Source organism: Microtus oregoni, unplaced genomic scaffold, assembly GCF_018167655.1.
Source record: "Microtus oregoni isolate MIOR12 unplaced genomic scaffold, Mior012 000090F_ref0000504, whole genome shotgun sequence".
Taxonomy (NCBI): Eukaryota; Metazoa; Chordata; class Mammalia; order Rodentia; family Cricetidae; genus Microtus; species Microtus oregoni.
The window spans coordinates 1,803,547-1,829,553 of NW_024544599.1; the positions used below are offsets into that span (position 1 = coordinate 1,803,547).

General features: G+C 44.1%; 1 protein-coding gene across 1 annotated transcript in view; it reads right to left on the minus strand.

The window, feature by feature from the left end:
• Window positions 1-141: 141 nt before the first annotated feature.
• Window positions 142-26,007, minus strand: part of Adgra3 (adhesion G protein-coupled receptor A3) — a 103,094-nt gene continuing 77,228 nt past the window's right edge. The window contains exons 13-19 of the mRNA XM_041643773.1: window positions 23,882-24,095; window positions 23,495-23,703; window positions 15,354-15,478; window positions 14,107-14,230; window positions 5,872-6,017; window positions 2,203-2,298; window positions 142-2,062 (exon numbers count right to left, since the gene is read on the minus strand). Coding sequence (XP_041499707.1) covers window positions 820-2,062; window positions 2,203-2,298; window positions 5,872-6,017; window positions 14,107-14,230; window positions 15,354-15,478; window positions 23,495-23,703; window positions 23,882-24,095 — 2,157 coding nt within the window. The 3' untranslated portion in view covers window positions 142-819. The remainder of the gene's footprint in view (window positions 2,063-2,202; window positions 2,299-5,871; window positions 6,018-14,106; window positions 14,231-15,353; window positions 15,479-23,494; window positions 23,704-23,881; window positions 24,096-26,007) is intronic.

Below are 26,007 nucleotides of genomic sequence, written 5' to 3' on the forward strand. Positions count from 1 at the left end.
TAGGGTAAAAGTGATATGGCAAAATTATGCGATTTACACACAGGTTCCTACAGTATTCCCATTCTTAAAAACCATTCTGTGAGATCTTTTCAACCCTTATAACTTTTAAAACTGTATTTATGAAGCTTCAACTCAGAAATCCCACAGACATAACCGCTTTAATCAGTACAGTTGAGCCAACAGTACATCTGATAATTTATTTATGCCTGATTCACCTTGAAAAGACACCACTACAAAAACTTTATTAAAATAGAGCTAAAAATGCTCTTAGAATGTATTACATTTATTTATTTGTGTGTATATATAGGTGAAGGTGGAGGCACCTATGGACCAGGGGAACACTTGGGAGACTTTCCTCTATCCACCCTAAGGGTGCTAGGTTTACAACTCACAAACTAACAGACTTGGAGGCAAGCACCATTAAACCATGGAGCTATCTTACCAGCTCCGAAAATGCTTTTCGCAATGTAAAAGTAAACCATCGGCACAAAACCAAGCTTCTATTTATTTCATTAAACACAAGCCTGAAATGTTAAGTAGACAGAGCAATCTCTAAGAAATTATAGTTTCAACTTCCAAAATATCGTATTGGTGCTTTGACAAGTCAAACAAGGTTTTAAAGGATTTTTTTTTTAATTCTTGAAGAGGACGGGGTGACAATTTAGGAATATAAAATAAGTAAATCCCAAAACTCACAAGCATATTTGGATGTTCTGAATCCCTAAGGCAGCTGTAAACAGTTTGTCTCTAAGAGTTCGTAGCTTAAAGGAATGTGAGTATCACATTTGGACCGACTTTGTGTGGGAAGCCCCCACAAGGCTACACAGTCGTTTCGTGCTTCCATAGTCCAGTCCTCACATTACCAGTACTGTCAGTAGCTAGCAAGGGCCCCTCCTGCGCATTGCTCTTAACTGGTCCATTCTGCACGGCTAAGTTCAGCCCGTAAGATTTCTGCTGACTTTCAAGGTCAGCTGCAGTTGGCTTCCTCGGTGTCTCCTTCTTACTACTAGTTGAAACAGGCTTTTCAACATTCCGGCTGCTTTTGGGAAGTGTGCTACAAGCATCACTGCTGTCTTGTTGGGGTGGGTTGTACTGTCTCTCTCTATAGGCTAAATAAGCCCTCCGACTCCTCGAGTGTCCTTCATTGTTTCCTGACCGGCTCTTAGACAAGCCATTCTGCATGCTTCCTTCCACGCTAGTTGGGACGTCGTAGGCGTACTCTCGCAGGACTGTGAGTCTGCTGGCCCGGTGTCCTTTACTTCGGTTTTTATGGTGGCGGTTTGGGTGCATGTTTGTTCGAAACTGCACGTCTAAAGGAGCCACGTGCATTTTAATGTCGTTATCCATCGAGTGTTCTGTCAGACTGTTATCCAGCTGGGGTGCGGCATTCACAGGTAAGGCGTTGCTGTGGTACTGCGCTGCGGCAGCCTGCAAGTTCGTCAGCTTGCAGCCCTGGGAAGAGTTTTTGAAGCTGGATGCACTTTTGTTGGTGCATGAAGACTCTGCACTGCTATTGGTGCACTTGGGTGCCTCTCCATTAGGACCGCTTGAGTTGGGGGGCTGGACATTGACTTGCACTGAGTATGAGCTCCGCCCTGGGCAGCACATCATGATCCAGGCAAGTCTCACGTCCTCCCTGTTGACACAATGGTGCACCGTGATGAAGGCACTGAAGCTTAAACACGCCGCTCCGAAAAAGAAGCTGAAAACCAAGTCCAAAGGGTAATACAAAGAAACAGCCATGGCCCCAAACATCCACAAGGCCACATACAAGAGCAAAGTAAGGCTGGCTCCCAAAAGCTGAGACTGAAAACTGTGCTCATTTTCCAACGTGGATGTCGAGATGAGAGACAAAGACATGGAGTCCTGATGATTTATTTCCCCATTCTCGTTGGCTGCCAATCTCTGCTGCTCCTCTGTGGGCTCCTTGAGCTCATATTTGCGCTCAGGGTGTCTTTTTAACTGAATAAATATGCTGAGAAAGTACATACAGTTTACAAAAGTAATGAAACTGGCAGGTCCATAGAAGGCTCCCAAGGACGGTTCCCAGGCCATCCAGCAACTAGGAGAGAACATGGGGAATGAGTTTAGACACTTTGTGTTTCAAAGCACTTAGGAGCTGCTACCAACTGCGGTGCCTGCAAACTGCTCCAGAAGCAGTGGGCTCGGCATACAGAGAACACAGTACTACACAGTACTCACTAGGGTGCACCGGGCCGGCTGCCATAGTTCTTGATGTTCGCTGCTGCAGTAATGCCACACACTATGATGGGAATCCCGCCACCAATCAGGTAGAACCTAGGAGGGACAGTGGCTCGTTATCCTGTCTATAAGACACACAGACTTAGTACGACATCGAAACACTTCACAGGTCATCTGTGGAGGCTAATTACTCTCATTCCAGGAACACACTGGGACAACTTTCAGTAACTGCTTTTTTAAATGACGCCCCCCCCCCCTTGACATTTTTGTTCTGCCATGCTTTTTTGTTGACTTGTTTCTTTTGCGGAAAGGCTCTGAGCTGAAGAAAGCTGGTCAGCTGCTGCCCCCCTGTGGCCACGCAGAAGAACACTTGGGTCTAGGTAAGGCTTTAGCTGGTAGTATTTTCAGGGAAAGAGGCTTCCACTAAATTCAGTTGCTGAAGCAAAAATGTCAGTCTATGACACGGCAACTTTTAAGAGTCACACACATAAAATATGGTGATGTGTTAGAGCTTGGTTCATGCTCAACCAAGACCTCTACCACAAACTGAGAACAGGGAGGGCATCAGGACCCCAGAAGCTTCCAGAGGACAAAAACCTCTCTCTTTCCCCATGAAGCAAACAGTTGAAAATAAAAACAAGAAAAGGTGGAGAGAACACTCTGTTGATAAAGAGTCTGTCTTCTAAGTAGGAGAGCCTACATTTGATCCCTGGCATGCATGTAAAAGCTGGGCATGGTGGAACACACTTCTAATTTCCATGCTGTTGATCTGGAAGCAGAGAACCCTTGGTATCCTGGCCAGTTAGTCTAGCCTTATTCCTGAGGATGACACTCACAGCTGTCCTCTGGCCTCTACACACACCGACACGCACACACAAACATATAAACACAATCATAAATTAGCTTCGTTTAAGGAACTGTGGTAGACAAGGCACTGATATTCCTGCCAAGGAAAGCTTTGTTTGTAGCTAGGGCATCTGAATTCTCCGACCTCCTAAAAAGGCATTGCTGTCCCAGGTCGAGATCACCCAGGACAGCCAGAAGCCTGTATTACCCGTTCCTGAAAAGCTGCTCTAAATCATGAGTGGCCCACGTGAAAAGCTTGTCTGAAACATTTTCTTCATCATACTCAGTTATAAGCATCTCTAATATGACGCCAGTTTGCTGAAGTCACGAGCTGCCCTGGAAGTCTGGAACTATGCCTTCCACGTTTCATTTACAGTGAATACCAAGAACTGTGGCCCTCCTATTCCTGCCACACCAATTCCCACTGGCTTTCCTGGAAAACAGTCTTCTTTTTGCATTTGCTTTGCCTCACTACCCCTCCTGTAATGTCCTGTTAACAGTTCCTCACGTGCAGCTATGGGTTTTCAGGTCTTCTTCACTGTCTCTTCTGCTCTGCTTATACCCATGTTCAAATGTCTCCATCTTCTGACTTTTCCTGCCTGAACTACTTTCTACTTTTCCACACCCATGGACGCACATACCATCACCTACCTCATTTCCCGCTTATAGTGATGCACCAACTGCCCTTCATGCAGCAGCACTGTGAGGCACCAGCTGCCCCTGCATGTAGCAGCACCGCAATGCACCAACTGCCGTGCATGCAGCAGCACTGTTACACCAGCTGACCCTCCGTGCAGCAGCACAGTGATGCACCAGCTGCCCCTGAAATCAACAGCACTGTGATGCACCGGTTGCCCCTGAATGCAGCAGCACTGCTAGGTGCCTTAACTAAGCCCAAGACTCAGAGCCAGGGGAGCAAGCAGCAGCCTTCCACGCAAAAAGCAGAGGTAATGCTTGTTGGCCATTGCAGGGGCAGGGTGTCCTAGGGTTTGGATCTCATGGTGCTTTTCCTTAAAGCTTCATGCTTTTCTTAGGACCCAGAGGAAGACCGGCAGAGGATGGGATTTGCTGGACTCTCACTCAGCAAGGTCAACATTCTTCACACAAAGACAGGTACCTGTCCTCATCCTTTGGTGACTCTGCAGGCTGACTGAGCAAACTGATGAGCTCTGGAGTTATCTACTCTGCCTGGTGTTTTCTTCCATTTCTTTCCCCAGCCCACCCAGTGAAAACAGATGCGGCCCAGGATCACTACACTTCTAACTCCTCCCTAGACCTTGTTCACTATCAGGGCTTCGGTGCCAGCAGCACCTAGAGCTGAACTGGGTTGAGCACTAGTAAACCTCCCTCGTGCTTGCCCCCATACCCACCACAGCTACTTTCCCTGCAGCATTTGCGGCTGAAGGAAACGCCACCTGCAGAGAAGGCCAACTCACTGGAGCCATCCAGACTCCTTCACTTTTCTGACCCTCACACTCTTCAGTCCAACCCCAGCTCATCGCCAGTCCCATAGAAGCTGCCTCACACACCTGGCTCACACTCCCTGGCTTCAGCCCTCTCAGGGCCAACCCCAGTGACTCACTGACATTCCTATTTTCAAGCATCCCAATTTATACTCCACACTCATGCCACACTGTCGTAAAATGACACGGTAAGGCCACCTCCTGAGTTAAAGATTTCCTGCAGCCGTCCATATTTAAAAGGACTTATTCACCATGAAGCTCTTTGCTCTGTATTGCAACAATCCATTCCTGGAAGAGGCAGGCATCAGATGCACGACATCCTCACGAATATACAAAACTCATGAAGTTTACACAACTTACACAACTCAGGGGTAAGTTCCCTGAGGTACGACAGGCAGTAAGGGATCCCTAAAGCAGAGCGAACTCTCCAATAAGTAGCCGCCTGCCTGTTCCACATGAATTCAATCACGTAGCTTTCCTATGCTGGGGTGGGACAGTTGTGACACTGCGGTCCAAGTCACCCATGCTCATGTAGGTAAATCTAACAAATGCACTAGTTCCCCCAGGATGGACTTAAATCATTTATTTGGTTTCTCACTAGCTTCTATCTGATGTAAATTAAAAAAAAAAAAAAAAGACTCTCTAGGAAAATTAATCTCAAAGCCCTCTACCAGACTATTACCGCCCGAATTCCTGCTCCTGCAGGCCACAGACCCTAGGCTCAGCAATCTACAGGTCTCGGCTTCCTCTGTTATTTACAGGGGACCTCTACCACTATCTTAACCCCAAAGCCAGGCTCATGCCAATGGCTCGGCATGTGCCCTCCTCCCACACAAGTGGCTTTTCTCTGTATGTGCAATTCTCTACTTTCAAGAGGCCTGAGCAGGTATTCCACAGTCCACAGCCAGCTCTGCAGACTCAGGGGCAGGGGGTGTTGTCAGCCTTCTGTGAACCCACTCACCGTTCATCTAGAACCATCAATCCGTTCACAACTCTTCTTATTATAATGGGCAGGAAGGATCTATAACTCCAAACTCATTTTGTCTTTTGCAGGGAGAAGAAATTAATTCTTGAGATTAATTCTTGAGATTAAGATCAATGACACATGACCTCAAAAAAATTCAAAAAGCTAATATTCCATGACAATAGAGCTAATCCCACCTCCGTGCTTGCAAGCAACCCACAGTGGAGACGTAGATGCTGAAAACACTCCCGGCCAGTCAGTCCGGCTTACAAGTCCTTCCTTTGACCCCTAAAAGCCACACCAATGTTTCTTGCTGTTACAACTTATGATTGTGCTTCAACTAAAGCAAACACAATACTTAATGAACACTTGAGATACAGCGTAGGTTCAGGATACCTGAGCATTGGTCGTGGAGGAGCGGGTGGCTCATCAGGATCCTGGCATCTCTTAGCTTTCTTAGTGACTTGTTTATAGATGTTTCTAGCAGTGACTCCAACCCACAACACCGTGGCAAGGGTAGAATAATGAAGAATGATCCCAACCTATAAGGAAGATTGGACGACATATGAAAATTAAAAGGAGAACTGTTTTCTCAAGTCTGATTAAAAAGCATATGAAGGTATATTGTAATCAACTCCTTTTCACGCTCACGAAGAAATTAAGGCTGTTAACAGATAATGCAATTTATCAGTTCATCTTCTAACCATTACAGAAAGAAGGAGCAGAGAAGATGGAGGCAACAGGAACATAACAGCACATAGTACGTTCTTGAGAAAGATACCTGGGCTCTGATTGGGAGCCAGGAATTCACCAACAAACAGCACTGGAGACCCAATGGGCACAAAACCAAGGGCACAGTAGGCACCTGACAGTGTAACTGCATTGCAGCACGTGACACAGATTAAACTCATTTGCTAGTGATGATAGGAAGTATGCTGATCACATGACCTGTTGCATCACCTGGCTGAGGATGAAAGGGGACACAAGGCTCCAACTATTTTTTTTTAAAGAAAAAAAACACTCTATATCACCAGATCAAGGACATAGAACGTTTTTTTTTGTTTTTGTTTCGTTTTGTTTTTTTTTTTTTTATGAGATGGGAGTAGGGTGTCAGACTAAGACTCAATCTGTAACCCAGAGTGGCCTATAACTCACTATGTAACTGATATTAGTCTTGAACTTACAGCAATCCTCCTGGCTCAGCTTCCAGAGTGCTAGATTTATAAGCATGACATCATGGCTAGCTTTCTTAACTAATGACTTGTTATCTTTTCCAATGGTTGTTGTTCTTGCTTCTTTGCTTCTTTTGGATGTCCAGATCCCAAGACTAACTTCAATATCACTGTGTGGTGGAGGGTGACTCTGAACTCCTACAACCCCCTCGACCTCCTGGGTTCCCAAGTACAGGGTGTTTCCCCACACATGGTTTTACGTAGTGCCGAGGAATGAATCCTGGGACAGTACTTTCCTTCCCACAGTTACTACAGGTAAAGTTATAGAACTGAAAAACATCAAGAAAAATCTAAACCACACTGACACTGCCAAACCCAGGTCAGCAACAAAAGAACAAGAGCTGATCTGCAGCTCAAGCCCAGGGGCACAAAAGTCCAAATGGCTCTTAACCAGGAGAGTCTCTGCCCAGAATAAACCCTGTAGACTGGAAGTGCCAGGACAGGGCATCCCGATGAGCTGAACTAGAAAAGTCAGAAGTCATGGAGATCTCCGAGGGACAGAAATAGCTCCTTGGTTCCCATCAGTTTTGCTGACTTGTTAGGAAAGCCAAGTTCACAGATTAAAAATGACATACCCCTTTGTGCCGTCCGAAAAATAGCGTAAGTAAATTTGCCGCATAGAAACCAGTATATTCAAAAGGAATCACTGAGCTTTTACTCAAAATGATAGGGTTTTTTACTGCTGGAAAGCAGAACTGTTAAATACAGTAAGTGGTAAACATTTCAAAACAGGGGCAAGGCAGAAACTTCTTCTAAGGAGAAAAAAAAATAGTCTCTGTTTTCTATAGCATTTCTAAATTTCTACAAAAGTGTTCATTCTTCAGAATATCTTACACTAAAACGATTATGAAAATAGAAGTGTTCAGCAAGTCACATAACAAATAATCAATCCACAAGAACCAGGAAAAGAGAACTGAGATCCAGGAGTTCCCTGGTTGTGTGGTACTTTTCATCCAACACTTGGGCAGTGCATAAAGTACAACCCAACTACATCGGAGAGCTGGAAATTTTCTAAACAGCTTAGAAAGAATTAATCCACGGGGCATGTAAAGGGCTCATTAAAAGTAACATGTCATTACTGAAGAAAGTTACCTTGGACCAGAGAGAAACACTACTGTGAAAGTTTGAGGACCAGAGTTTAGATCTCCAGAACCCAAAAGAAAGCTGGGTGGGCATGGCAGTCACCTGTGCTCCCAGCACTCAGGAGATAGGTGATCCCTAGAACAAGCGAGTTAGATGGACCAAGGAGCCATGTCAGCGAGCTTCAGGCTCTGAGAGAGACCCTATCTTAATAATAATAATAATAATGAGGAAGAGGAGGAGGAGAAGGAGGAGGAGAGGGAGGAGGAGGAGGAGGAGGAGGAGGAGGAGAAGGAGAAGGAGAAGGAGAAGGAGAAGGAGAAGAAGAAGAAGAAGAAGAAGAAGAAGAAGAAGAAGAAGAAGAAGAAAGTAAAACAGGAAGGCAATATCAACTTTGGGCCTCTACACACAAGGGGACAATGTTCACACACACAAGCAATTGTGGGGGTGGAGAAGAACAGTTATTTCCACACTACATATGGGTATAAAAGTATGAGCCTCAGGGCTGGAAGCTGAATGCTGCTCTTGCACAGGAACCAGGCTCTCTTTCCAGCACCCATGTTGAGTGGTTGGTTCACAACTGTCTATAACTCAGTTTCAGGGGACCCAATAATTCTGGCCTGTGTGGGCATCAGCCTCATACACACATACCCCAAAACACACATACATGCAGACACATAATTTAAAATGTAATTAAATCTTACATAGGAAGGAGAGGGGTAAGCCCCACTTACGTTACTTACGTAGTAATATATACTCTGAAATACGTAAGCCGCTTTTTAAACTAAGTCACTGTAGCATTCACTGTAGCAGACACAAAAATCACCAGTATGATGAATATAATCATATGTGAACAGGCAGAAATGAAAAGAAACAGCTTCTGGGCTGTGGTGTACACCTTTAATTCAAGTGGATCTCTGAGAGTTTGAAGTCAGTCTGGTCTCCAGAGGGAGTTACAGGATAAAAATTACACAGAGAAACCCTGTCTTGAAGAACAACAACAACAACAACAAAAAAAAAAAAAAAACAAAAACAAAAAACAAAAACAAAAAAAAAGGAAGGGAGAATGAAAGAAAGGCTAGAATAGAATAAAATAAATAGTTTCCAGTAGTGATAGTCACATGGCCACAAAGAAATTTCTGTAAGCTATCTGACTTATGGCTCCTGGCATCACCTTGAGGTCAGCATCACTAACCTAAAGCTGCAGGACCAAGGTCCCATGAAGCCAACAGGCTCCTCACACAGGTGTGATGGTCGACAATGCCCTAGGCCTTAGCAGAGCACAGTAATGGCGGTGGGGAGATCAGATCAAACGGTTCAGCATCTAGTTAGGCTCTGCTGTGACACACCCCTAGTGAGTGATCTGGGGGAAACTTCATTTCTACAGAATTTGGTTTGCACACTTACACAACAGGCAGAAAATGCCTCCTAGGGTTAATAGAAAAGGTTTGCACACTTACACAACAGGCAGAAAATGCCTCCTAGGGTTAATAGAAAAGTTAAAGTCACAGGTGAAAGTAGACAGTGCTTCCTGTTTCCTGATTAGATTTTCCCTTCTGGCTCTCCCAGGCCAGCACAGCACTTCTCCAGATAACAGATATAAAAGGACACTGGAGAAGGGCAGCTGGCACTGTATTTGTAGATAATCATGGAACAGTAGAACAACCAAACAAGGTCCATCCCTTAACACAAAGCTAAGAAAACCAAAGGCAGAAAATGAACAATCAAGCAATGACCCAGTGGTACATGGTGAAGTAGAACACAGATTCCTCTCGGCTCTGGGACAGGCCCCTTCTACCCCCCTCTTTGCTTCCTCCAACTCATTCTGAAAATCAGTAAAAGGCAGCAGAAAACTGGCACTGATCTAGGAAGCCAGCAGCTGGCACCTCTTAACACTCTCTACCAATCTCTGTGGGACAGAATTGTGGACACCACCATCCCATGGGTAGAGTATGTGATTCCTCAAAGGGGGAAGAGAGGGCTGCATAAATTATGTGCATATGCAAAATAGCACCTAGAAATGAACACATCAGGGCTCAGTGACTGGGTGGTTGGTCCACTCTGAGACTGTCGAGTAGGTCCAAAGGAAAATGGCTAACTGGGATCCCTTTAGCATCCTCAAGCCCATGCTGGCCTGCTGGCTTTCTCGGTGCCACAACTACCTGCGGTTCTTCTCACCTGATCCTCTACTCTAAGCTTCTCCAGCTCGTGAGCATCCCTTCCCCCAGCTTCTCATTCCTATATAACCTAGTCACCTCTGCCAAGAGCTCTTCTAGTGCTCTCTTTAGTTTCCCTCTCTTGGCTGCCTTGGCTGGCACGCTCTTCCTCCTCCCCTCTCGCGCTCCCCTTCTCTTTCTCCTCACCTCTCCCAGCAAAGTTCAGTCTCAGTCTCCTTTCTCTCTCTCCTCTGGACTTTTCCTTCGTATCTACAATATAAACCCTCTTCTCAACCACACCTTGGAGCGGTTATGCTCTTAGTTTATTCAACTGGTGCCAAAACACTCAGTTTATACAGAGACAGGGTCTCACTGTGCTGGCCTGGAACTCACTGTGCAGACTAGGTTGGCCTTGAACTCAAGAGATTTATTCACCTCTCCCTCCCAGGCGCTTAGATGGAAGGCATGCCTAGCAGGATTTTAGAGTTGGGAGAACATAAGGGCCATGCTAATTCAGCCAGCCTGACCCATATTTTACAAGAGGAATACAGAAGCCTCAGCTAGGGTGAGAGACTAGTACAAGTGGATGAGGCAGGCACAGAACGACTTTCTCCCCACCAGGACCTGAACTCTTACCGTGTTCTGCACTCTTCACGCTCCTCCCAGACCAACCAATGGACTCCTGTTACAATGCAAGAGTAAGCAAGGAGCCTTGAGTCATGAGTACCAGACAAATGCTGCCTTGAGTGCTATACACTGAAAGCGTTCTTTATAAAGCTTTAACTGGAGCATTTGTTCTGAGGTACTGGGAAGTCCATGCAATGCCTCTCCTTTTCATTGTAGAGAGATAGTAAAACACCATTGGGTCATTTTTACAATGGTCTCTCCCTATTCATTTCCTTAATGAATAAATTAACGTGTCTGCTTCAGGAAACCAAGAAGCACTTGGGGATGAAATTGAGGACAGTTGAATCAATGAGTGTGGCCAGTTCTATTTACAGGAAATATGCTCGACAAGGCCAGGGGTTTAATTTCTATCCTCAAACACAGGCTGCTGCTGCTGCTTCTGCTTCTTCTTTGTTTTTTAAAGTAACTGGAGAGCACCTACTATGGGTCAGATCCTGTGTTGGTTCCTAGATAAATTTAGGACGAGCCAAACTGATACAATTCTCACCGAGGGGAAAGTTAAGTATTCAGTGGCAGCTTAGAGTCCAGAGAAAAGGGAACGTAATTAGGCACTGTAGGATTACAGCAAGCTCTGATCGTGGGAGATGAGGGACAGTATCTCTAAAAACTGTTAGTGATGGTGCTGCCCATGTAAGCCAGAAGCAGTGGCATGAATAGGGAAGGAGCAAGAACAAAGAAGCTGTCTTCTGTCTGTGCACTGTGCTGATCCCAGGTTGATTACCTGAAAATACGCTTTCAAGGGCAGAGGAATGGCTGACACAAGCACATCACACCGCCGAGATGTGACTGTGTCAACAACACAGGGAGCAGCACTAGATAACACTGAGAAGTCAGTACAAGACTGCAGCTACCACTAAAACTCAGACACGCAGTCTTCGCGGCAATTCTTACAAACACTCAAATACCTTAAGCTAGTTCTCAGGAATGCCGTGATGGATTTATCACCCACAGGCCATAACACAGCAAGACTGGGCCAAGCACGGCCTCTGTCTGTGTTAATAAATTTGTTCATCATGCCATAAGCATCCAAAAGTCCACCAGCAAGATAAAACGCAGACTTGACACCAACCCGATCTAACCATATAACCCCCATTCAAGGTACCATCACCTACCCTCTGTTCTTACTCTTCTATTTTCTCCAACTGCCTATCTTTGTTGAAAGTAGGTTACGTTCATCATTTTTTATCATAATAAGAAGAGCTATCAGTGTGAATATGACTTCTCAGCCTGTTTTTACCTAAGCCTCGCTGGCTGTGTTCTTCACTATTCACTGCAGGCCTAAGTTTCTCACTGTCTGTGACAGGCACTCATTCAGTTCCTCCCAGGTTCCTGCTACTGAATATAACACTCCATGAATATTCATACCCACGTGTATACTCCCACCCACATGAGCAAGGTCATTAAATCTAAGAGTGAAACTGAGGGCTCCAGTGGTTTGCAAACCTTTTACTTCCCTGACAGGATATGTCTCCTCACATTCAAACAACAGCATACATAGGATCCTGGGATCCCCATGTCCATCAGTCATACCTGTGGATTAGATGTACGCTCTCAGACTGAGAGCAGAGAGAAGAAGGAGCAGACAGGGCATGGCCAGAGCTATCTGGGAGAGAAGGGAATATAGCAAAGGTGGGGAAGGAAAACCTTGCCACTATAAATGGGGCAGAGGAACTGAAATAACCTGTGGGAAGTAAGCAGGGCCAGGAGGCATGCATGGGGGCTTTGAAGCGTCTAACGGGTACTTGTGAATAAGGACGGAGGGGGTCTGGAGACCAACATGGCTTGGATATGCCACCATATGTATATGTCATTGGAGGATCATGTGTCCCTTCTGCCAAAAACAAGGGAAATGATTCCTTTTGGCAGCCGGGAAACTGTTTCTTAAGTTCCTGAGAAATGCTGGCTTTTATCTAACCATGAGAAGTCCTTCTAGTCCATATTGAGCTGATTTTTCTAGATATGTGTCCTTCCTGAGACTTAACCTACTCATCTCCAGTGTCATGCCCGCACAGCTGCCATGCTGGTACAGAAAGCTCCATATTCAATGTTTTCTCTTACAGAGCTGCCTTGGTCATGGTGGGTTTTTTGAGGGGGAAAGCTGGCCTTGAACTCACAGAGATCTGCCTGCCTCTACCTCCTCAGTGCTAGCATTAAAGGTGTGAGCTGCTATGCCCAACTGGTCATATTGTCTTAAGACTGTAATAAGCAAGTAACCAAGACATCATGTCTGCATACTGGCATGAGACTGTTATACATTAATGTCATACTTAGTCTTTCCTAAACTTTCATGCCATTTCTAGTAACATGTGTGTGAATTATTTTTGTTTTTTAACATATATAGTCACATCACCCAACAATTTAACTATCACCTCAATTTGCAGGGAATACGATAGACGCACTGACTATGGGAATCAGGACTTCAAAATGATATTTATATTCTATGTTCACTGCAGCTCTACAATAGCCAAGGGGTAGAAACGGTTCCTAAGTACTTATAATAAATACAAAAAGGCCCTAAAATGGAATATTATTCGACAATAATAAAGAAGGAAATTGTGTGATATTCAACAACATAAACTTTAAGGACATTATACAATGGTAGAACGTTACATAACCCTGGTAGTCAAAGACCATGAAGCGACGGGAGGGGGGGGGGGACCCGACTGCTAGCTGTTGGAGCAACAAGAATACAGGAGCAGCTGTTGGGTGGGTACAGAAAGGTCACTCCCAGAGTTACACGAAGCAGGAAGTTTCCAACAGAAGATGCAGGGGCAGTACTGCAGTACAGCACACCTGTGGACTATGCACTGGGGGCAGATTTCACATGCTGTGTTTGATGTCGCAATTTCAAGCCAGGCCAACAAACTGCCCCCACAACACAGTCAACAAGTGGTAGAACTGAGATGCAAATCCACATAGTCTGACTCGTCATTATTTTTAGGTAAGCAAAGTACAAATAAAGAAATAAAACTACATTATCTCCTATTCCTACGGGGAGGAGAATAAGGTAACATACCTGAAGGCAAGAGGTAACAATGTAAATGCAAAAGTCGACTATTTAATTCTTTACATTTACCAGACCTAATGGGTTTCTTTGTGTTGCCCAATTCCTCTTGTTTTCATCAGTGGATTAAGCTATTTAAAATCTACAGTCAGAAAAAAAAATGCCATTTATCTTTCTTACTCAAAGGGACTTTATAAACATTTAAATGAACCATTAAGCACTGCAAAGGGTTTGACAGATAACAGGCAATTGCCAAGGACAGAAACAAGCTTTTAGAGCTAGTCATTAGGCTGGGAATAGGTACTCAAAACCTCAAGAACCTTGGTAGATTGCTTAGTGGGCAGGCTTTAGGCCGGGCTGCAGGTAAAAAGACATCTCCAGGGAAACAAGTTTTTTTGTTTTACATTTAACGAAAGTTATTTTCTAGAATCATAATATTTTTCCACCCTAAAACCTTTCAAGTTTGACTTACTGCTTGACAGACGCTGGCATTTCTGGTCTGGGTTATTCCTCCCACGAAGACCACGCAGGTCAGGAAAATATGAAAACACAAGTTCACGAGCATGTGCCAGCTCTTGAGACTGATCCGAATCAAGCTGTTGGGAAAGAGAGGAATGTGAACAGTGGCTCTGTGACGCCGGCAGCAGGGCTCTGACAAGCACCGAGGGCTTAAGTCCAGCTGCACAACAGGGAACATGTAAACACCTTAAATTTAAAAACCTTACTTACGGAACACATACTATAAATACAAATACACACAAACAATTTGAGGACCCATTTAACTTAACATTGTTTCTTAACATTTAGCTTTATGTATTAAAAAGACACTACGGCATCACAGTGCCCTCTATAGCTATGCAAATTCTCCCCGTTGGAAGATGGACAACTGGCACTAATGTCTTAAGAAGACTGGATTATGTGCTCGGCTCTGTGGAGACGTCTGCAGTGTGCCCATGGGTTTGGGTCCTGACAGAGGAGGCTAGCACACACAGCCTAAATGCCCAATGCCTTTCCTCCTGGCCTTTTGTAATGAAATGTTGAAGTCTTTCTTTTTCTTTTCTTTTTTAATACAACAGAATCACCTTTTGTTTCCAAAGCAAATGTCAAGAAATGCCAGGCATGTCCAGCTTAAATAGGAAAATACGTTCTAACAGAATCTTTTGTGAAGCGAGTTTCCTGTTTCACAAATCCTTTTAGTTCATTACTTCCAATCAGAAAGTACGTTTCCATAGCTGTGCCTCCAATGAACAGAATCCCAATCCTCTGCTAAAATGTCACCAACTTCCTTAAAAGTGCCATCTTTAAAGCTATCACAGCATCTCTAAAGCTGTCAAAGACAAGTGCAGACAGTCTACGACCTAGAGAGACCTCTACAGGGACCGTACAGATTACAGATCCACTCTCCTTCAGGCCCTCCTGGAGTAATCTGGAGCAACCTGCACCCGCCACTCCAGCCTCCGACACACACACCTCTATTCTCTTCCAGGTACCTCAGCAAACTGGAAAGGGGAGGATGTCTTCAACAGAGGAGAGAGGGAATGAGAAAATTCCTCAGGGCTGAAATTAGCTCTGGTGTCTCAGGTAGTAACTTTTCACATTCCAGATTGGCATGGAATGAAGACTAGTGCGCAGTCTGTGGTAAGGGCGCCACAATAAAGCCACAACACAGCCCCGCTATCCAAGTGCACAGATCTGCAATGGTCGGGCGCACTCTCTTACCTGTGGTGGTACATGTAACTGATGATAACTGCCAGGAGACATAAGAGGAGAATGATAGCCGTAGTATAAATCACAGGATGCAGGAGACTGGCTGCTGGGGTATACAGTTCTGACCCTGTCAGATCCTACGGGGACAAAAACAGTTTATAGACTGTTATGAATATTTAGCTACTATAAGTTTCTTGAATGTCTGAAACACATTGTTGACTAAAACCTCTGGCCCTGACATCTATCTCTTTGTATCAATCCAAGGACGAATGTCCCTTGCTATACTTTTTTATTTTCCTTAGAAAGGAAGAGTTTATCTAGGCTCCCAGTTTCAGAGGACAAGAGTCCATTGTGGCTGGGAAGGCATGGCACGGCCATAGGAGCAGGCATCCGGCAGATCACACTTCCTCTACACACAGAAAGCAGAGAAAAACAGTAGGCAGTGAGGAGAGGATATAAATACTCAGTGCCTACCCCAGTGATGTACCCCCTCCACCAACGCTCTACCTCCTAAAAGTCCTATAACTTCCAAACAATGCCATCAACAAGGTATCCAGGGCTCAAATACATAAACTTAGGAAGCCACTACTCATTCAAACCACAACGCCATCTATGGTTCGTATCATATGGACTTGTGATGTTCAGCCAGTCACCAGAGAACCTAAGCCTCGTCTCTGTGCTTAAAAAAAACAGGACAAATACCGCATACACTAAGTAACCTTTGGTAACTAATAGAAAGAATACACACTGGTATCCCATAAGATTTTAATGATGCTTTTATTATGAAACACATTAACCAGCTTCCTGAAACAGTGACCAAAACAGCTACGATAAATAGTCTTACAAAGAGAAAAGTTTTCTCTGTCTAATGATTTCAGCCCTAACCACTTGCTTCTCTATTGGGCATAGGGTAGCATATCATAGTAGAAGTACTCAGTAGATAAAAGGTGCTCGCCTAATGTGGGCTAGGGTACAAAGGGGACATGAGGACCCTAACGTCCTTCACAGGGGCCCTTCAGTCACCTATTGACCTCCCTGCTCCAACCCACTCTTCACCAGTTCTTTCATCTAGAGTGGACAAGCTACTAACCCAAACCCTACAAAGTAGACCTTTGGGGGACCGTTCATACATGTACACAATGTATCCTGATCATATCCACACCCTACTCCTGTCTATCAAACTCCCCCACCCACCGTCTCTACCAACACAGTTCTTTCCCAAGTTTATATCCTTTTAAAAGAATAACCTGCAGAGTCCAACAGTCATGTTCAACACTGGACTACGTCCTTACTTGTGCTCCATCTTGAGCAGGGTCCCATAGGAGGTGATCGCATAAAAGTATAGACTCCACCCTCCCTGACGCCTTTCACCACTTACCACTCTCACAGCCACCAGCTGAGACAACATGCCAGAGGACAGTGTCTCCAAGACAACAAAAACATCAGACATTAGGTTCAAGTTCCAAAACCACAAACAGACCAGATACAATGCAAGATGTGATTTCTGCCCTTGCAGGTCATTAGCCACAGGGGGAGAGAAACAGAGTCAGTCACCAATGGCAACAAGCCACTTCACACACACACACACACACACACACACACACACACACGTCTCAAGCATAATACGGACATTCTCTTACTCATAAAGAACAGGCATCGTAACCCTGCCTCCCTCAGACAAGACACCTGCACCCTTGGTCGTATGCAGCAGGGGGTCAATCTGTAGACCCAGCAGGTATCCCTACTACATTCTCCTTCCACAATGAATTCCTGGGAGTACGAAACGGTGGCTGGATGTAGGAAGGCGTTAATAGTGATGTATCCATAATCAGAAAGCTCTTGACAATATCTAAAGGAAGAAAAGCTATATGGAAAAGGATGGGACAATGGACAAATACTCAAGACAAATGGACGGTATCCTCAGAGTAGGAAGGGAGAGGGTATCCTTAACAGAGCAGGAAGGGAAGGGGCATCACCAGCAGAGCATTAGGGGTTACCCTCAACAGAGCAGGAAGGGGAGGGGTGAACATCTTCAGCAGAGCAGGGAGCAAAGGCAAGGACACCCTGAATAGGGCAGGGAGAGAAAGAGCAAATTCTCTACAGATGAGGTGGGAGCTAAGAATAGAAAGCTGTAGCTTTAACAAGACAGTATCAGATCATCTTAAATCCAACATCTTAACAACAGAAAAGTTAATGTCAACAACAAAACAGCTAATGGGAAGCTACGGGGGAAACAAAGGAAACTGAGTTCCAACCTTAGAATTCACTGCACCATGACAAGCTCCCACAGGCGACTCCTCCATTTAGCTGACATGCATGAACTGAAGGCTCACCACAGACAGGCACAGTGCTGAGCAGATATGCAGCCAAAAGACAGCAGTCACTGGCCTCAGAGCACACGGGGTGAACTTGGTAGACAGAAGGAAACAGACAGACGCATGGCCAGTCTCTGGCCTCAGAGCACACGGGGTGAACTTGGTAGACAGAAGGAAACAGACAGACGCATGGCCAGTCTCTGGCCTCAGAGCACACGGGGTGAACTTGGTAGACAGAAAGAAATAGAGGCCTCACCCATTAGCCTACAGTGTACACTTGTAAGGGGCCCACAATATGGGTCTACAGAGTAGGGACTTAAGAATGATGCCGTGAGAGGGAGACTCTTTAAAGTATGGGTAATGAACATCAGTTAGATGCCCTGAAAAACAGATATGACCGCCACTCCGTTTCTAGGAGAAGCAGCCATACCGGCATAGAAGTTAAGAGCTGGGGATAGACTTTCAGTATCTTGACAGAGCCACAACACTCTGTTCAGGCACTGGTGGCTTCTGGGTCTACTGAGCAACTGTAGGAATTGGGGCTGTTTTCTCCTATAAGACAGAGAGACACCATCATCTCACAGGGCACAGGGATGGACTGAAGAAGGATACGCAAAGATACCTCTCACAGTCCTGGGCAGAGAGCACCACACATGGTCTCAGAAGCAGGTGATAACTACAGAATCTAAAAGTACCAAATTTTGCTCACGAAAGAAAACTGAGGAACAGTGAATGCTAGAACCTCTGCTCCACCCCGTTGGATGTTGCTCAGGGACCTGTCGAAATGCAAAGAAAATCCAGTGGATAGGAGACCCAGAAGAATGTTTAGCGGGCAAACAGTAAATACGTCAGGATGTGCAGGGTGTGCTGTAGGCACTTACTAACTATTCAACACAGAATCATCCAAACAATAAAATCACCCTTAGATTTTCAGCATTTAGGGGGAAGGCAGAGGGAGCAGCATGCTGGATTGAGTACTGTTAGACAATATAAGAATCAGAGGCCACTTTAAAGGTTAGGTTCGTAGGAGAGGAAAAAAGCCAAAGATCAACAAGCAAAAGAGAAATATGAGTGTAGTTATTATAAATTACATGTTACAGTAATACAGACTGTAAAATAAAAATATGCTAAATACAATGTATAAAACCAGCACTAAAAGGAGAAAAAGCAAAACTATCATTCCTGTTAATAACACTGTTACAGAGTGAGTACATCCCATGTTCCTCTTTTTGTGTCTGGCTTACCTCACTCAGGATAGTGTTTTCTATTTCCATCCATTTGTATGCAAAATTCAAGAAGTCCTTGTTTCTTACTGCTGAATAATACTCTAATATGTATATATCCTGGGATAAAACCGGACTCTCTGAACATAACGGACAATGAGGACTACTGAGAACTCAAGAACAATGGCACTGGGTTTCTGATCCTACTGCACGTACTGGCTTTGTGGGAGCCTAGGCAGTTTGAATGCTCAACTTACTAGACCTGGATGGAGGTGGGGGGTTCCTTGGACTTCCCACAGGACAGGGAACCCTGATTGCTTTTCGGGCTGAGGAGGGGGGGGAACTTAATTAGGGGAGGGGGAGGGAAATGGGAGGCGGTGGCTGGGAAGAGACAGAAATCTTTAATAAATAAATAAATTAAAAAAAAATAAAAAATAAAAAAAAAAAACACTGTTACAGAGGACTGAAACCCTTGAGCTTGGATCAATACTATTTCCATGTGTGATACGCCCACCCCTAACCACCATGGTTGCTACTCCAGCTTGTAGAAGCCCCATTTCTTTTCTCCCACCTTTCTAACATGGGGTGCCCTGGGCAAGAAGTGACTGGGCTCACATTCCACACTCGGCAAGCATGGTACTGCTTTGCGCATCCGCTCTCTTCCCCATCGTTACATTGGAAAGGGTTCTCTTTGTGTGTAGCCGCAGCTTATATACTTTAAAAGCTGTGTGCAGTCCACGCAAAACTTTTGTACTGATAATGGGCATTTGGTGACTGAGTAGAAGTTGATCTTGATGAATCGTATGTTTACTTTTGATTGGCTATACATCCTCAGGAGTGGAGGCCAGGACTGTAAACCACTCCCGTACTCAGTTTCAGTATTAATGTCCACAGCTGACCAAATCCTTGCTACCAGTTTCGTTTCAGTTGTTGGGATGTTTCTCAGTTGTTCCTTGTCCTTGTAACCATTGGTATCATCAGTCTTTACTGGTAGTGGTTTCACAGTCTGTGTCTTGTACTACAGGGCTGTAGTTCTCACTTGTACTCTGGTGACTGAGATCTTGAGCCTGTGTATGGATTCTTGCGGACAGCTAGTGAAGGCAGAGCCCAGCCTGAGGGTGCCTGGGCATTATGAGAGGAACAAGGAAGTGGCACTGGTCCTTACAACTAGAACCGTGGTTCTCAACCTTCCTAATGCTGCAACCATTTAATACAGTTCCTCATGTTGGCATGACCCCTCACCATACAATTATTTTCATTACTATTTTGTAACTGCCATTTTGCTACTGTTATGAATCACAATGTAAATATCTAATATGCAGGACATGTGGCATGAGACCCCTGTGAAAGGGTCATTCAATCCCCAAAGGGGTCATGACCCACAGGTTGAGAACCGATGATCTAGATGATACCAGTAACAAAAGCATAGCAGGTTTAGTGAGCACTTTGCCCTCACAACTATTACTGAATGAGCTACTAAGGTCCTACATAGTGTCTACTCATATTTGCTCCTATTGCCCAGTGCTCCTTTGATTCTTTCTAACCCCACTGGCTAGTTCTGACATCAACCCAGCAATCCTAACTTCCGCTGATTTCCCCCTCAGGCTCTGGAAAGCTTCTCCATAACTAAGTGTACCAGACTGATGAAAACCAACCAGGCTATCATCTACTCTAGACAGAGCAGCAAAAAAACATGTTTGCATCTCACTCTTTAAAGCACGGTTCTCAAATGGGATCATAAAAAGGAAGCACATGGCTTATCTCCCAAGAGAGAAGGGCATTTAGACTTCACATGAGGACGTAAGAGAACGTGGAAGAAAGGAGGGATGGCATTTATGGCTCAATGAAAGTTTACAAGAAAACAAGCAACTTTAAGGCATTACCTCTAACTTAATTGATATTGATTACTGTAGGAGAGGTCTAATTTTCTGTTGTAGTTCACATAATGGACCCAAAGGCTTCATGCATGCTACATAAGCACTCAGAGATATGCCTACAGCCTTAAGCAGGTTTGATTCTCTTACATGCCTGTACGATGGATGAAGATGCAACTCTGAATTTTCCACCCTCTACTGTAACTTTACAACTTTACAGCAATCCATGATGCGTTTCCATTTTCTGCCTCTAGGTGGCAGTTACATCTCATAAAACAAGATACCAGAAAATAGGGGGGGAAAGATCTTAGCAGTCTTTGAAAAACTGTGTTATACATTTTCTAAAAGATTAAAAGTCTGAAAGATAAAAGAATAGCTTATTCCTTCTAGAAAAGGATTATACTAATTTAAATAGTTTAGAAGAACAGTTAGGAAGTTCAAAAATAGAAGCTTTCAACTCGTATTAGATTAAACAAAAACAAAAGTTCCACATAGTGCAGTATCACAGTGAAGCTTAAAAATGCAGTATTTTTTTGTGTTTCACTTATTTTGCTCAACTTCTGATTAATACTATATACATTTCAGACAACCTTGTATTTCCTGCTGTTTCTCCTTCAAACGTTATCCTCAAGATGTGAGTGGAAGAAAAAAAATTTAAGCCAAAACCAGTCACAATGCAAAATTGTGAAACCAAGTCTCAACTGACACACCTACCACCAACTCTTGCTACCTGGGATCATTGAGGAAGAAGAGATGGAAAAGATTTTAAGAGTCAAAAAAAAAAACAGGGAGCTTGCTGGGAGATTGTGTGTCTTGGCAATGTCAGAAGCTCCATCCACAAAGTCTCACCAGCATGGAGGCCCAAACATGAGCTGAACCAGGTCACCAACACAGCAACTAATGTGAAGGGGAAGGAAAGGCACCAAGTCCCAACTTGACGCACAAACTGCAGGCAACTATGGAATGCTGCAAGGTGGGGAAATAATCTTCTCCAGAAGAGCATACCAATAGGTTGGCTATCAGCCCTTAAAACATACACACAAGTAACACTATACAGCCTGAGCAGGTTGTATTTATGCATTTAGAAGCGTGTATGCATGCACACATACACAAACAACAATAATTAAGGGAAAAGAAGTTGCAAATTTGAAAGAAAGCAGGAAGAGGTATACAAAAGTATTTGAAGGAATGATAGGACTGCATTAAAATCTAAAAAAAAAAATAGAGTTGGCTCAAACTTTAATTAATGCCAATCCAGGGAAGGGGGGATTACTTTTTACTTAGGTATCTTGCATGCATACGGGGGGGGGGGGAGTTGAATGCTATGTGGCATGAGCAGGGGTCAAAGGATAACTGGAGCCAGTTCTTTTCTTCCACCATGTATGAGCTCCTAAGCTTGGCAACAGTCACTTTATCCACTGAGCCAGCCCACAGGCCCATTACTGCTTTAAGTAAAAGACAGTTACAAAACAGTGAAATGTGAACTTAGAGAAACCAGACACCTCATGAGGAAAATCATTAGCTAACAACACTAACTTAAAACAAAAAAGGATAAATATAATAATAATAAAAGTTGGTTCTAAAGATACACACCCAGACACCAAAGTCCCAAGAGTAGGTACGCTGGAGTACGGGTATGTTGGATATGGTAAGTGTATTGTTTACAGCTGTGTGCAAAGACTCATGCGCCACTGACAAGACAACCCTATCCATCTTGCGGCCTCATCTGCCAGCGAAGCAGGAAAGGCATTAAAACAAAGCAGAAGAAAGGAAAATGAAGGAAACACTGAGGAAGATTATTATAATCTGGGCTTGCCCTAAGACCATTTCTAGTGGTAATTGGTACCATACTAAAAAAAAAAAAAAAAAAAAAAAAATCAGCAAATATAAAATAAACCATGTTTCAAGATCACTTACACTTGGATAAAACACTGTCTAGATACCAGATTCACAGTTGGCGCTAAATAAAACAGAGAAGGCTTGTTCATTTCTGAGCTATGTCTCTCAGACCGGCAGTGATTCCTGTCTGCTCTACACACACAACCAAGATGTTAGCACCATGTAACAAATGCAAAATAGCTACAGCAGCAACTAAGAGGAGTCATTTCAGCGGGATGTGCTCAGGAGGGAGAAGACCAAGCAAGAACCTCGGCTTTTAAGAGACCTGATCCCATGTATTAAGAGAAATTAACTTTACAAAAACTAACGGGCAACAGCAATGGTGAATAGTGGGCAGAATAGGGCTGACTGCCAATCAAAGTGAAGACCCTGCTTCGATACCGTTCATGCAGTCACAAAAGTCAAAGTCATTACCATTCAGCCCAACGTTCATCCTCAACTCAAAAGGTCAGCACTATTGGTGTGTGGTCAGAAAGCCAGGAACAGGCGAAGCTATACAGCAATCTTTTGATACCCACAGTGCATCCTTTGGCAAATGAATTGCCCTAAGTCGACAACGTCGAACTGCATAAACAAACCCAAGGTATCATCATATTTTAAGGTCAGAGCCTAGCTAATCTGATTCCTTACAGGGCTCACCAGCGCATCCCCCACAAAACAAGGTCTCGTTCATTTCACTTGGTACTAACTCAATTTCCCTTGAAATCCAGAATCACCTCTCCCATAATTAAAGGGAGCCATTTATGTTAAGTTAAAAAGTAAATTCTGCATCTGAGCTTAATTATGCATAGAGAACCATTAGAATATTTAGTATTTATGCATCAAGCTAACAACGGCCACACCATTAGCACAGCGTAGTTGCCCAGGGAGCCGCACTGAATGGTGGTGATGTTCTCATCCGAGTAGAGTATACAGCACCCGTCTGACTTCCAGCCTCCTTGTCCGTTCAGCAAATCAAAGTCCCACTGCGCGGCAACAGCATCTGCTCCATGCGCGATTCGTCGCAGCGTCACATTAACAGGGATGTGCTGGGTATCCACGGTCACGCCATCTGGAGAAAATGGGGAAGCACGGTATTTCTCAAACCAACTTCATAAACAATCAGATGCCAACTTACACACCGATGGGCACTCTGCAAGATCTTTTCTCACCAGTGACTCGTTAACACAACAGCGAACAAAAAAGCCATGGTGCCCCCGCAACTGTCGGCGACCATCTGCCACACAGACCTATTTTTGTGAGGATCACAGGGGTCACGACTGTCCGCCGCTTGCCATCATCGGCCAACTTGGTGGAGTTTCCAGTGGCTGGGAAAAGCTTCCCGTTGCGGAATGCAATGAGTTGAAGCTTATAGAGCGAGTCATCGGTTGCTCTCACTTCTCGCTTTTGTTTCGGTGAGAAAAGGGAAGAAGGAAGCTGAATAGAGGCCTCCATGATGGTATTCTGAGAACAAAAAGACAAAAAGACAAAAAAAAAAAAAAAAAAAAAAAAAAAACCATGGTTCAGCATATGAGTATATCAAAACATAAACGATGTCAGGAAGCTGTGAAAATGTTCAAGTTATACGCTAAACATTCTAAAGGTGTATATAAAAAATTAACATTTAAAACAACTGGCAAGTTCAACAAAAAAAAAGTCTGAGCGACATAGTATGGCTTAGAACAAAAACATAATACACAGAAAAATCCAAGGAATTCATCCAAGCGTTTAAGAATAAGAAAATTGCTAATGTTCCTATGACAGCACATACAGCCCTAGCAGAGAGCATTCAACAGACCAAGGACTTCAGAGGCCACTCACCTTTACAATGGACAGGAGCAATTAGGAGGGACAAACTCAGCCAGGTTCACACAACAAAAGAACAGAATTTTAGAAAGAAAATAGGAGTTTACATTCAACACACTCTTATTTCAGCATCCGTTTCCTCGAGACTAAGAAACTGGTGCTCGAAGAAACAGAAAAAAGCTCAAAGTGCTGGTGGCCGCAGAACGCACTTGATCTCAGCCAAAGAGCAAAGAGGCTCTTTCTGTGTTTGCTGCACATTTTAAGTTGCTCAACAAAAACAATGAGATCTATACATTCAAGAGCTAACAGTTAACTAATTTGAAAATATTTACTAATTGGAGAATTTATCACAAAGTCATTTTCTTGGCCGCCAACCACTTTTCCCTCAAAGCCAATCTTCAGGGCACCGCACGATTTTTTTCTTGAAGGACAGAGGTAACTCTTTTACTTTAATAACACTTTGGTTCTGAGCTGCTATCTAGAGAAGACTGTACCAAATCCTAAGTCCCCACATAATTGTCCTGCCATGCTTGCAGCAACACGATCTCCACAGCAGGAGTCCTCTGCTCTCCACACTCCTCATGCTGGGCAAACAGGGCCCTAACCACCATGCCCCGCAATTCTGTCGCCTGACAAACTCTTGAATCTATCCATTCGACTTGCTATTAACAAGGCAATTCTGTTGACAATGGGAAAGGCACATCAGAGCACACGGCTAGAGGCCAAGAGAAAGACTTTACACGAGGTTGGAGCAGCATGCTCTTTGGTGGCAGTCATTCCGCTAGCCTCCTAGGTGCTTTCCCCTCTTCTGGAGAGCGTGCAGCTTGCACACATGCCTCATGCCTCGCCCTCTGCTCATTAGCTAGACAGGAAGGAATTGGGGCTGCAAATAACATTATTCATTTTTTATCACCTATAGACTACTTCCTGTCACTTTCATTCACTGAAAATAGCTCAGTTAATACATTTAAACAAGTCAACATGGCATGCTTACTGAAAAAGAAACTTTCAAGGTTCTACTGAAGCAAATGACTGACTTTATAATGGCTTAAGTGCTCTGCTTACAATGAAGGCACAGCAGATATCTGACAATCATCTGTTGGGTGTTGAGAAATTTACATATTGCTTTAAAATTAAAGATATCATGAAAAATATCTGTGAGAATTATTGTCTAAGAAAAACCATGCAAAGATTTCTACTGCTCTTAAAACTGTAGGATGAAACAAATCTCCTCCCCAGAGCTCAGGGAATCCCGCGGAGAAGAGGAGGCAGAAAGAGTATGAGAGCCTGAGGGGACAGAGGACACCAAGAGATCAAGGCCATCTAAATCAACCCAGCAAGGCTCACAGGAGCTCACAGAGATGGGGAGCAGCAAGCACAAGACCAACATGGGTCTGCACTGGGTCCTCTAAATAATTATTTTAACTATTAGCTTAATATTTTTATGGGACTAAGCTTGAGAGGGGTCTCTGACTCTTGTGTCTGCTCTTGGGAGTCTTTTCATCCTATTAGGGTGTCCTGACCAACTTCCATATGATAGTTGTTATCTCTTAGGAATCTGTTCTTTTCT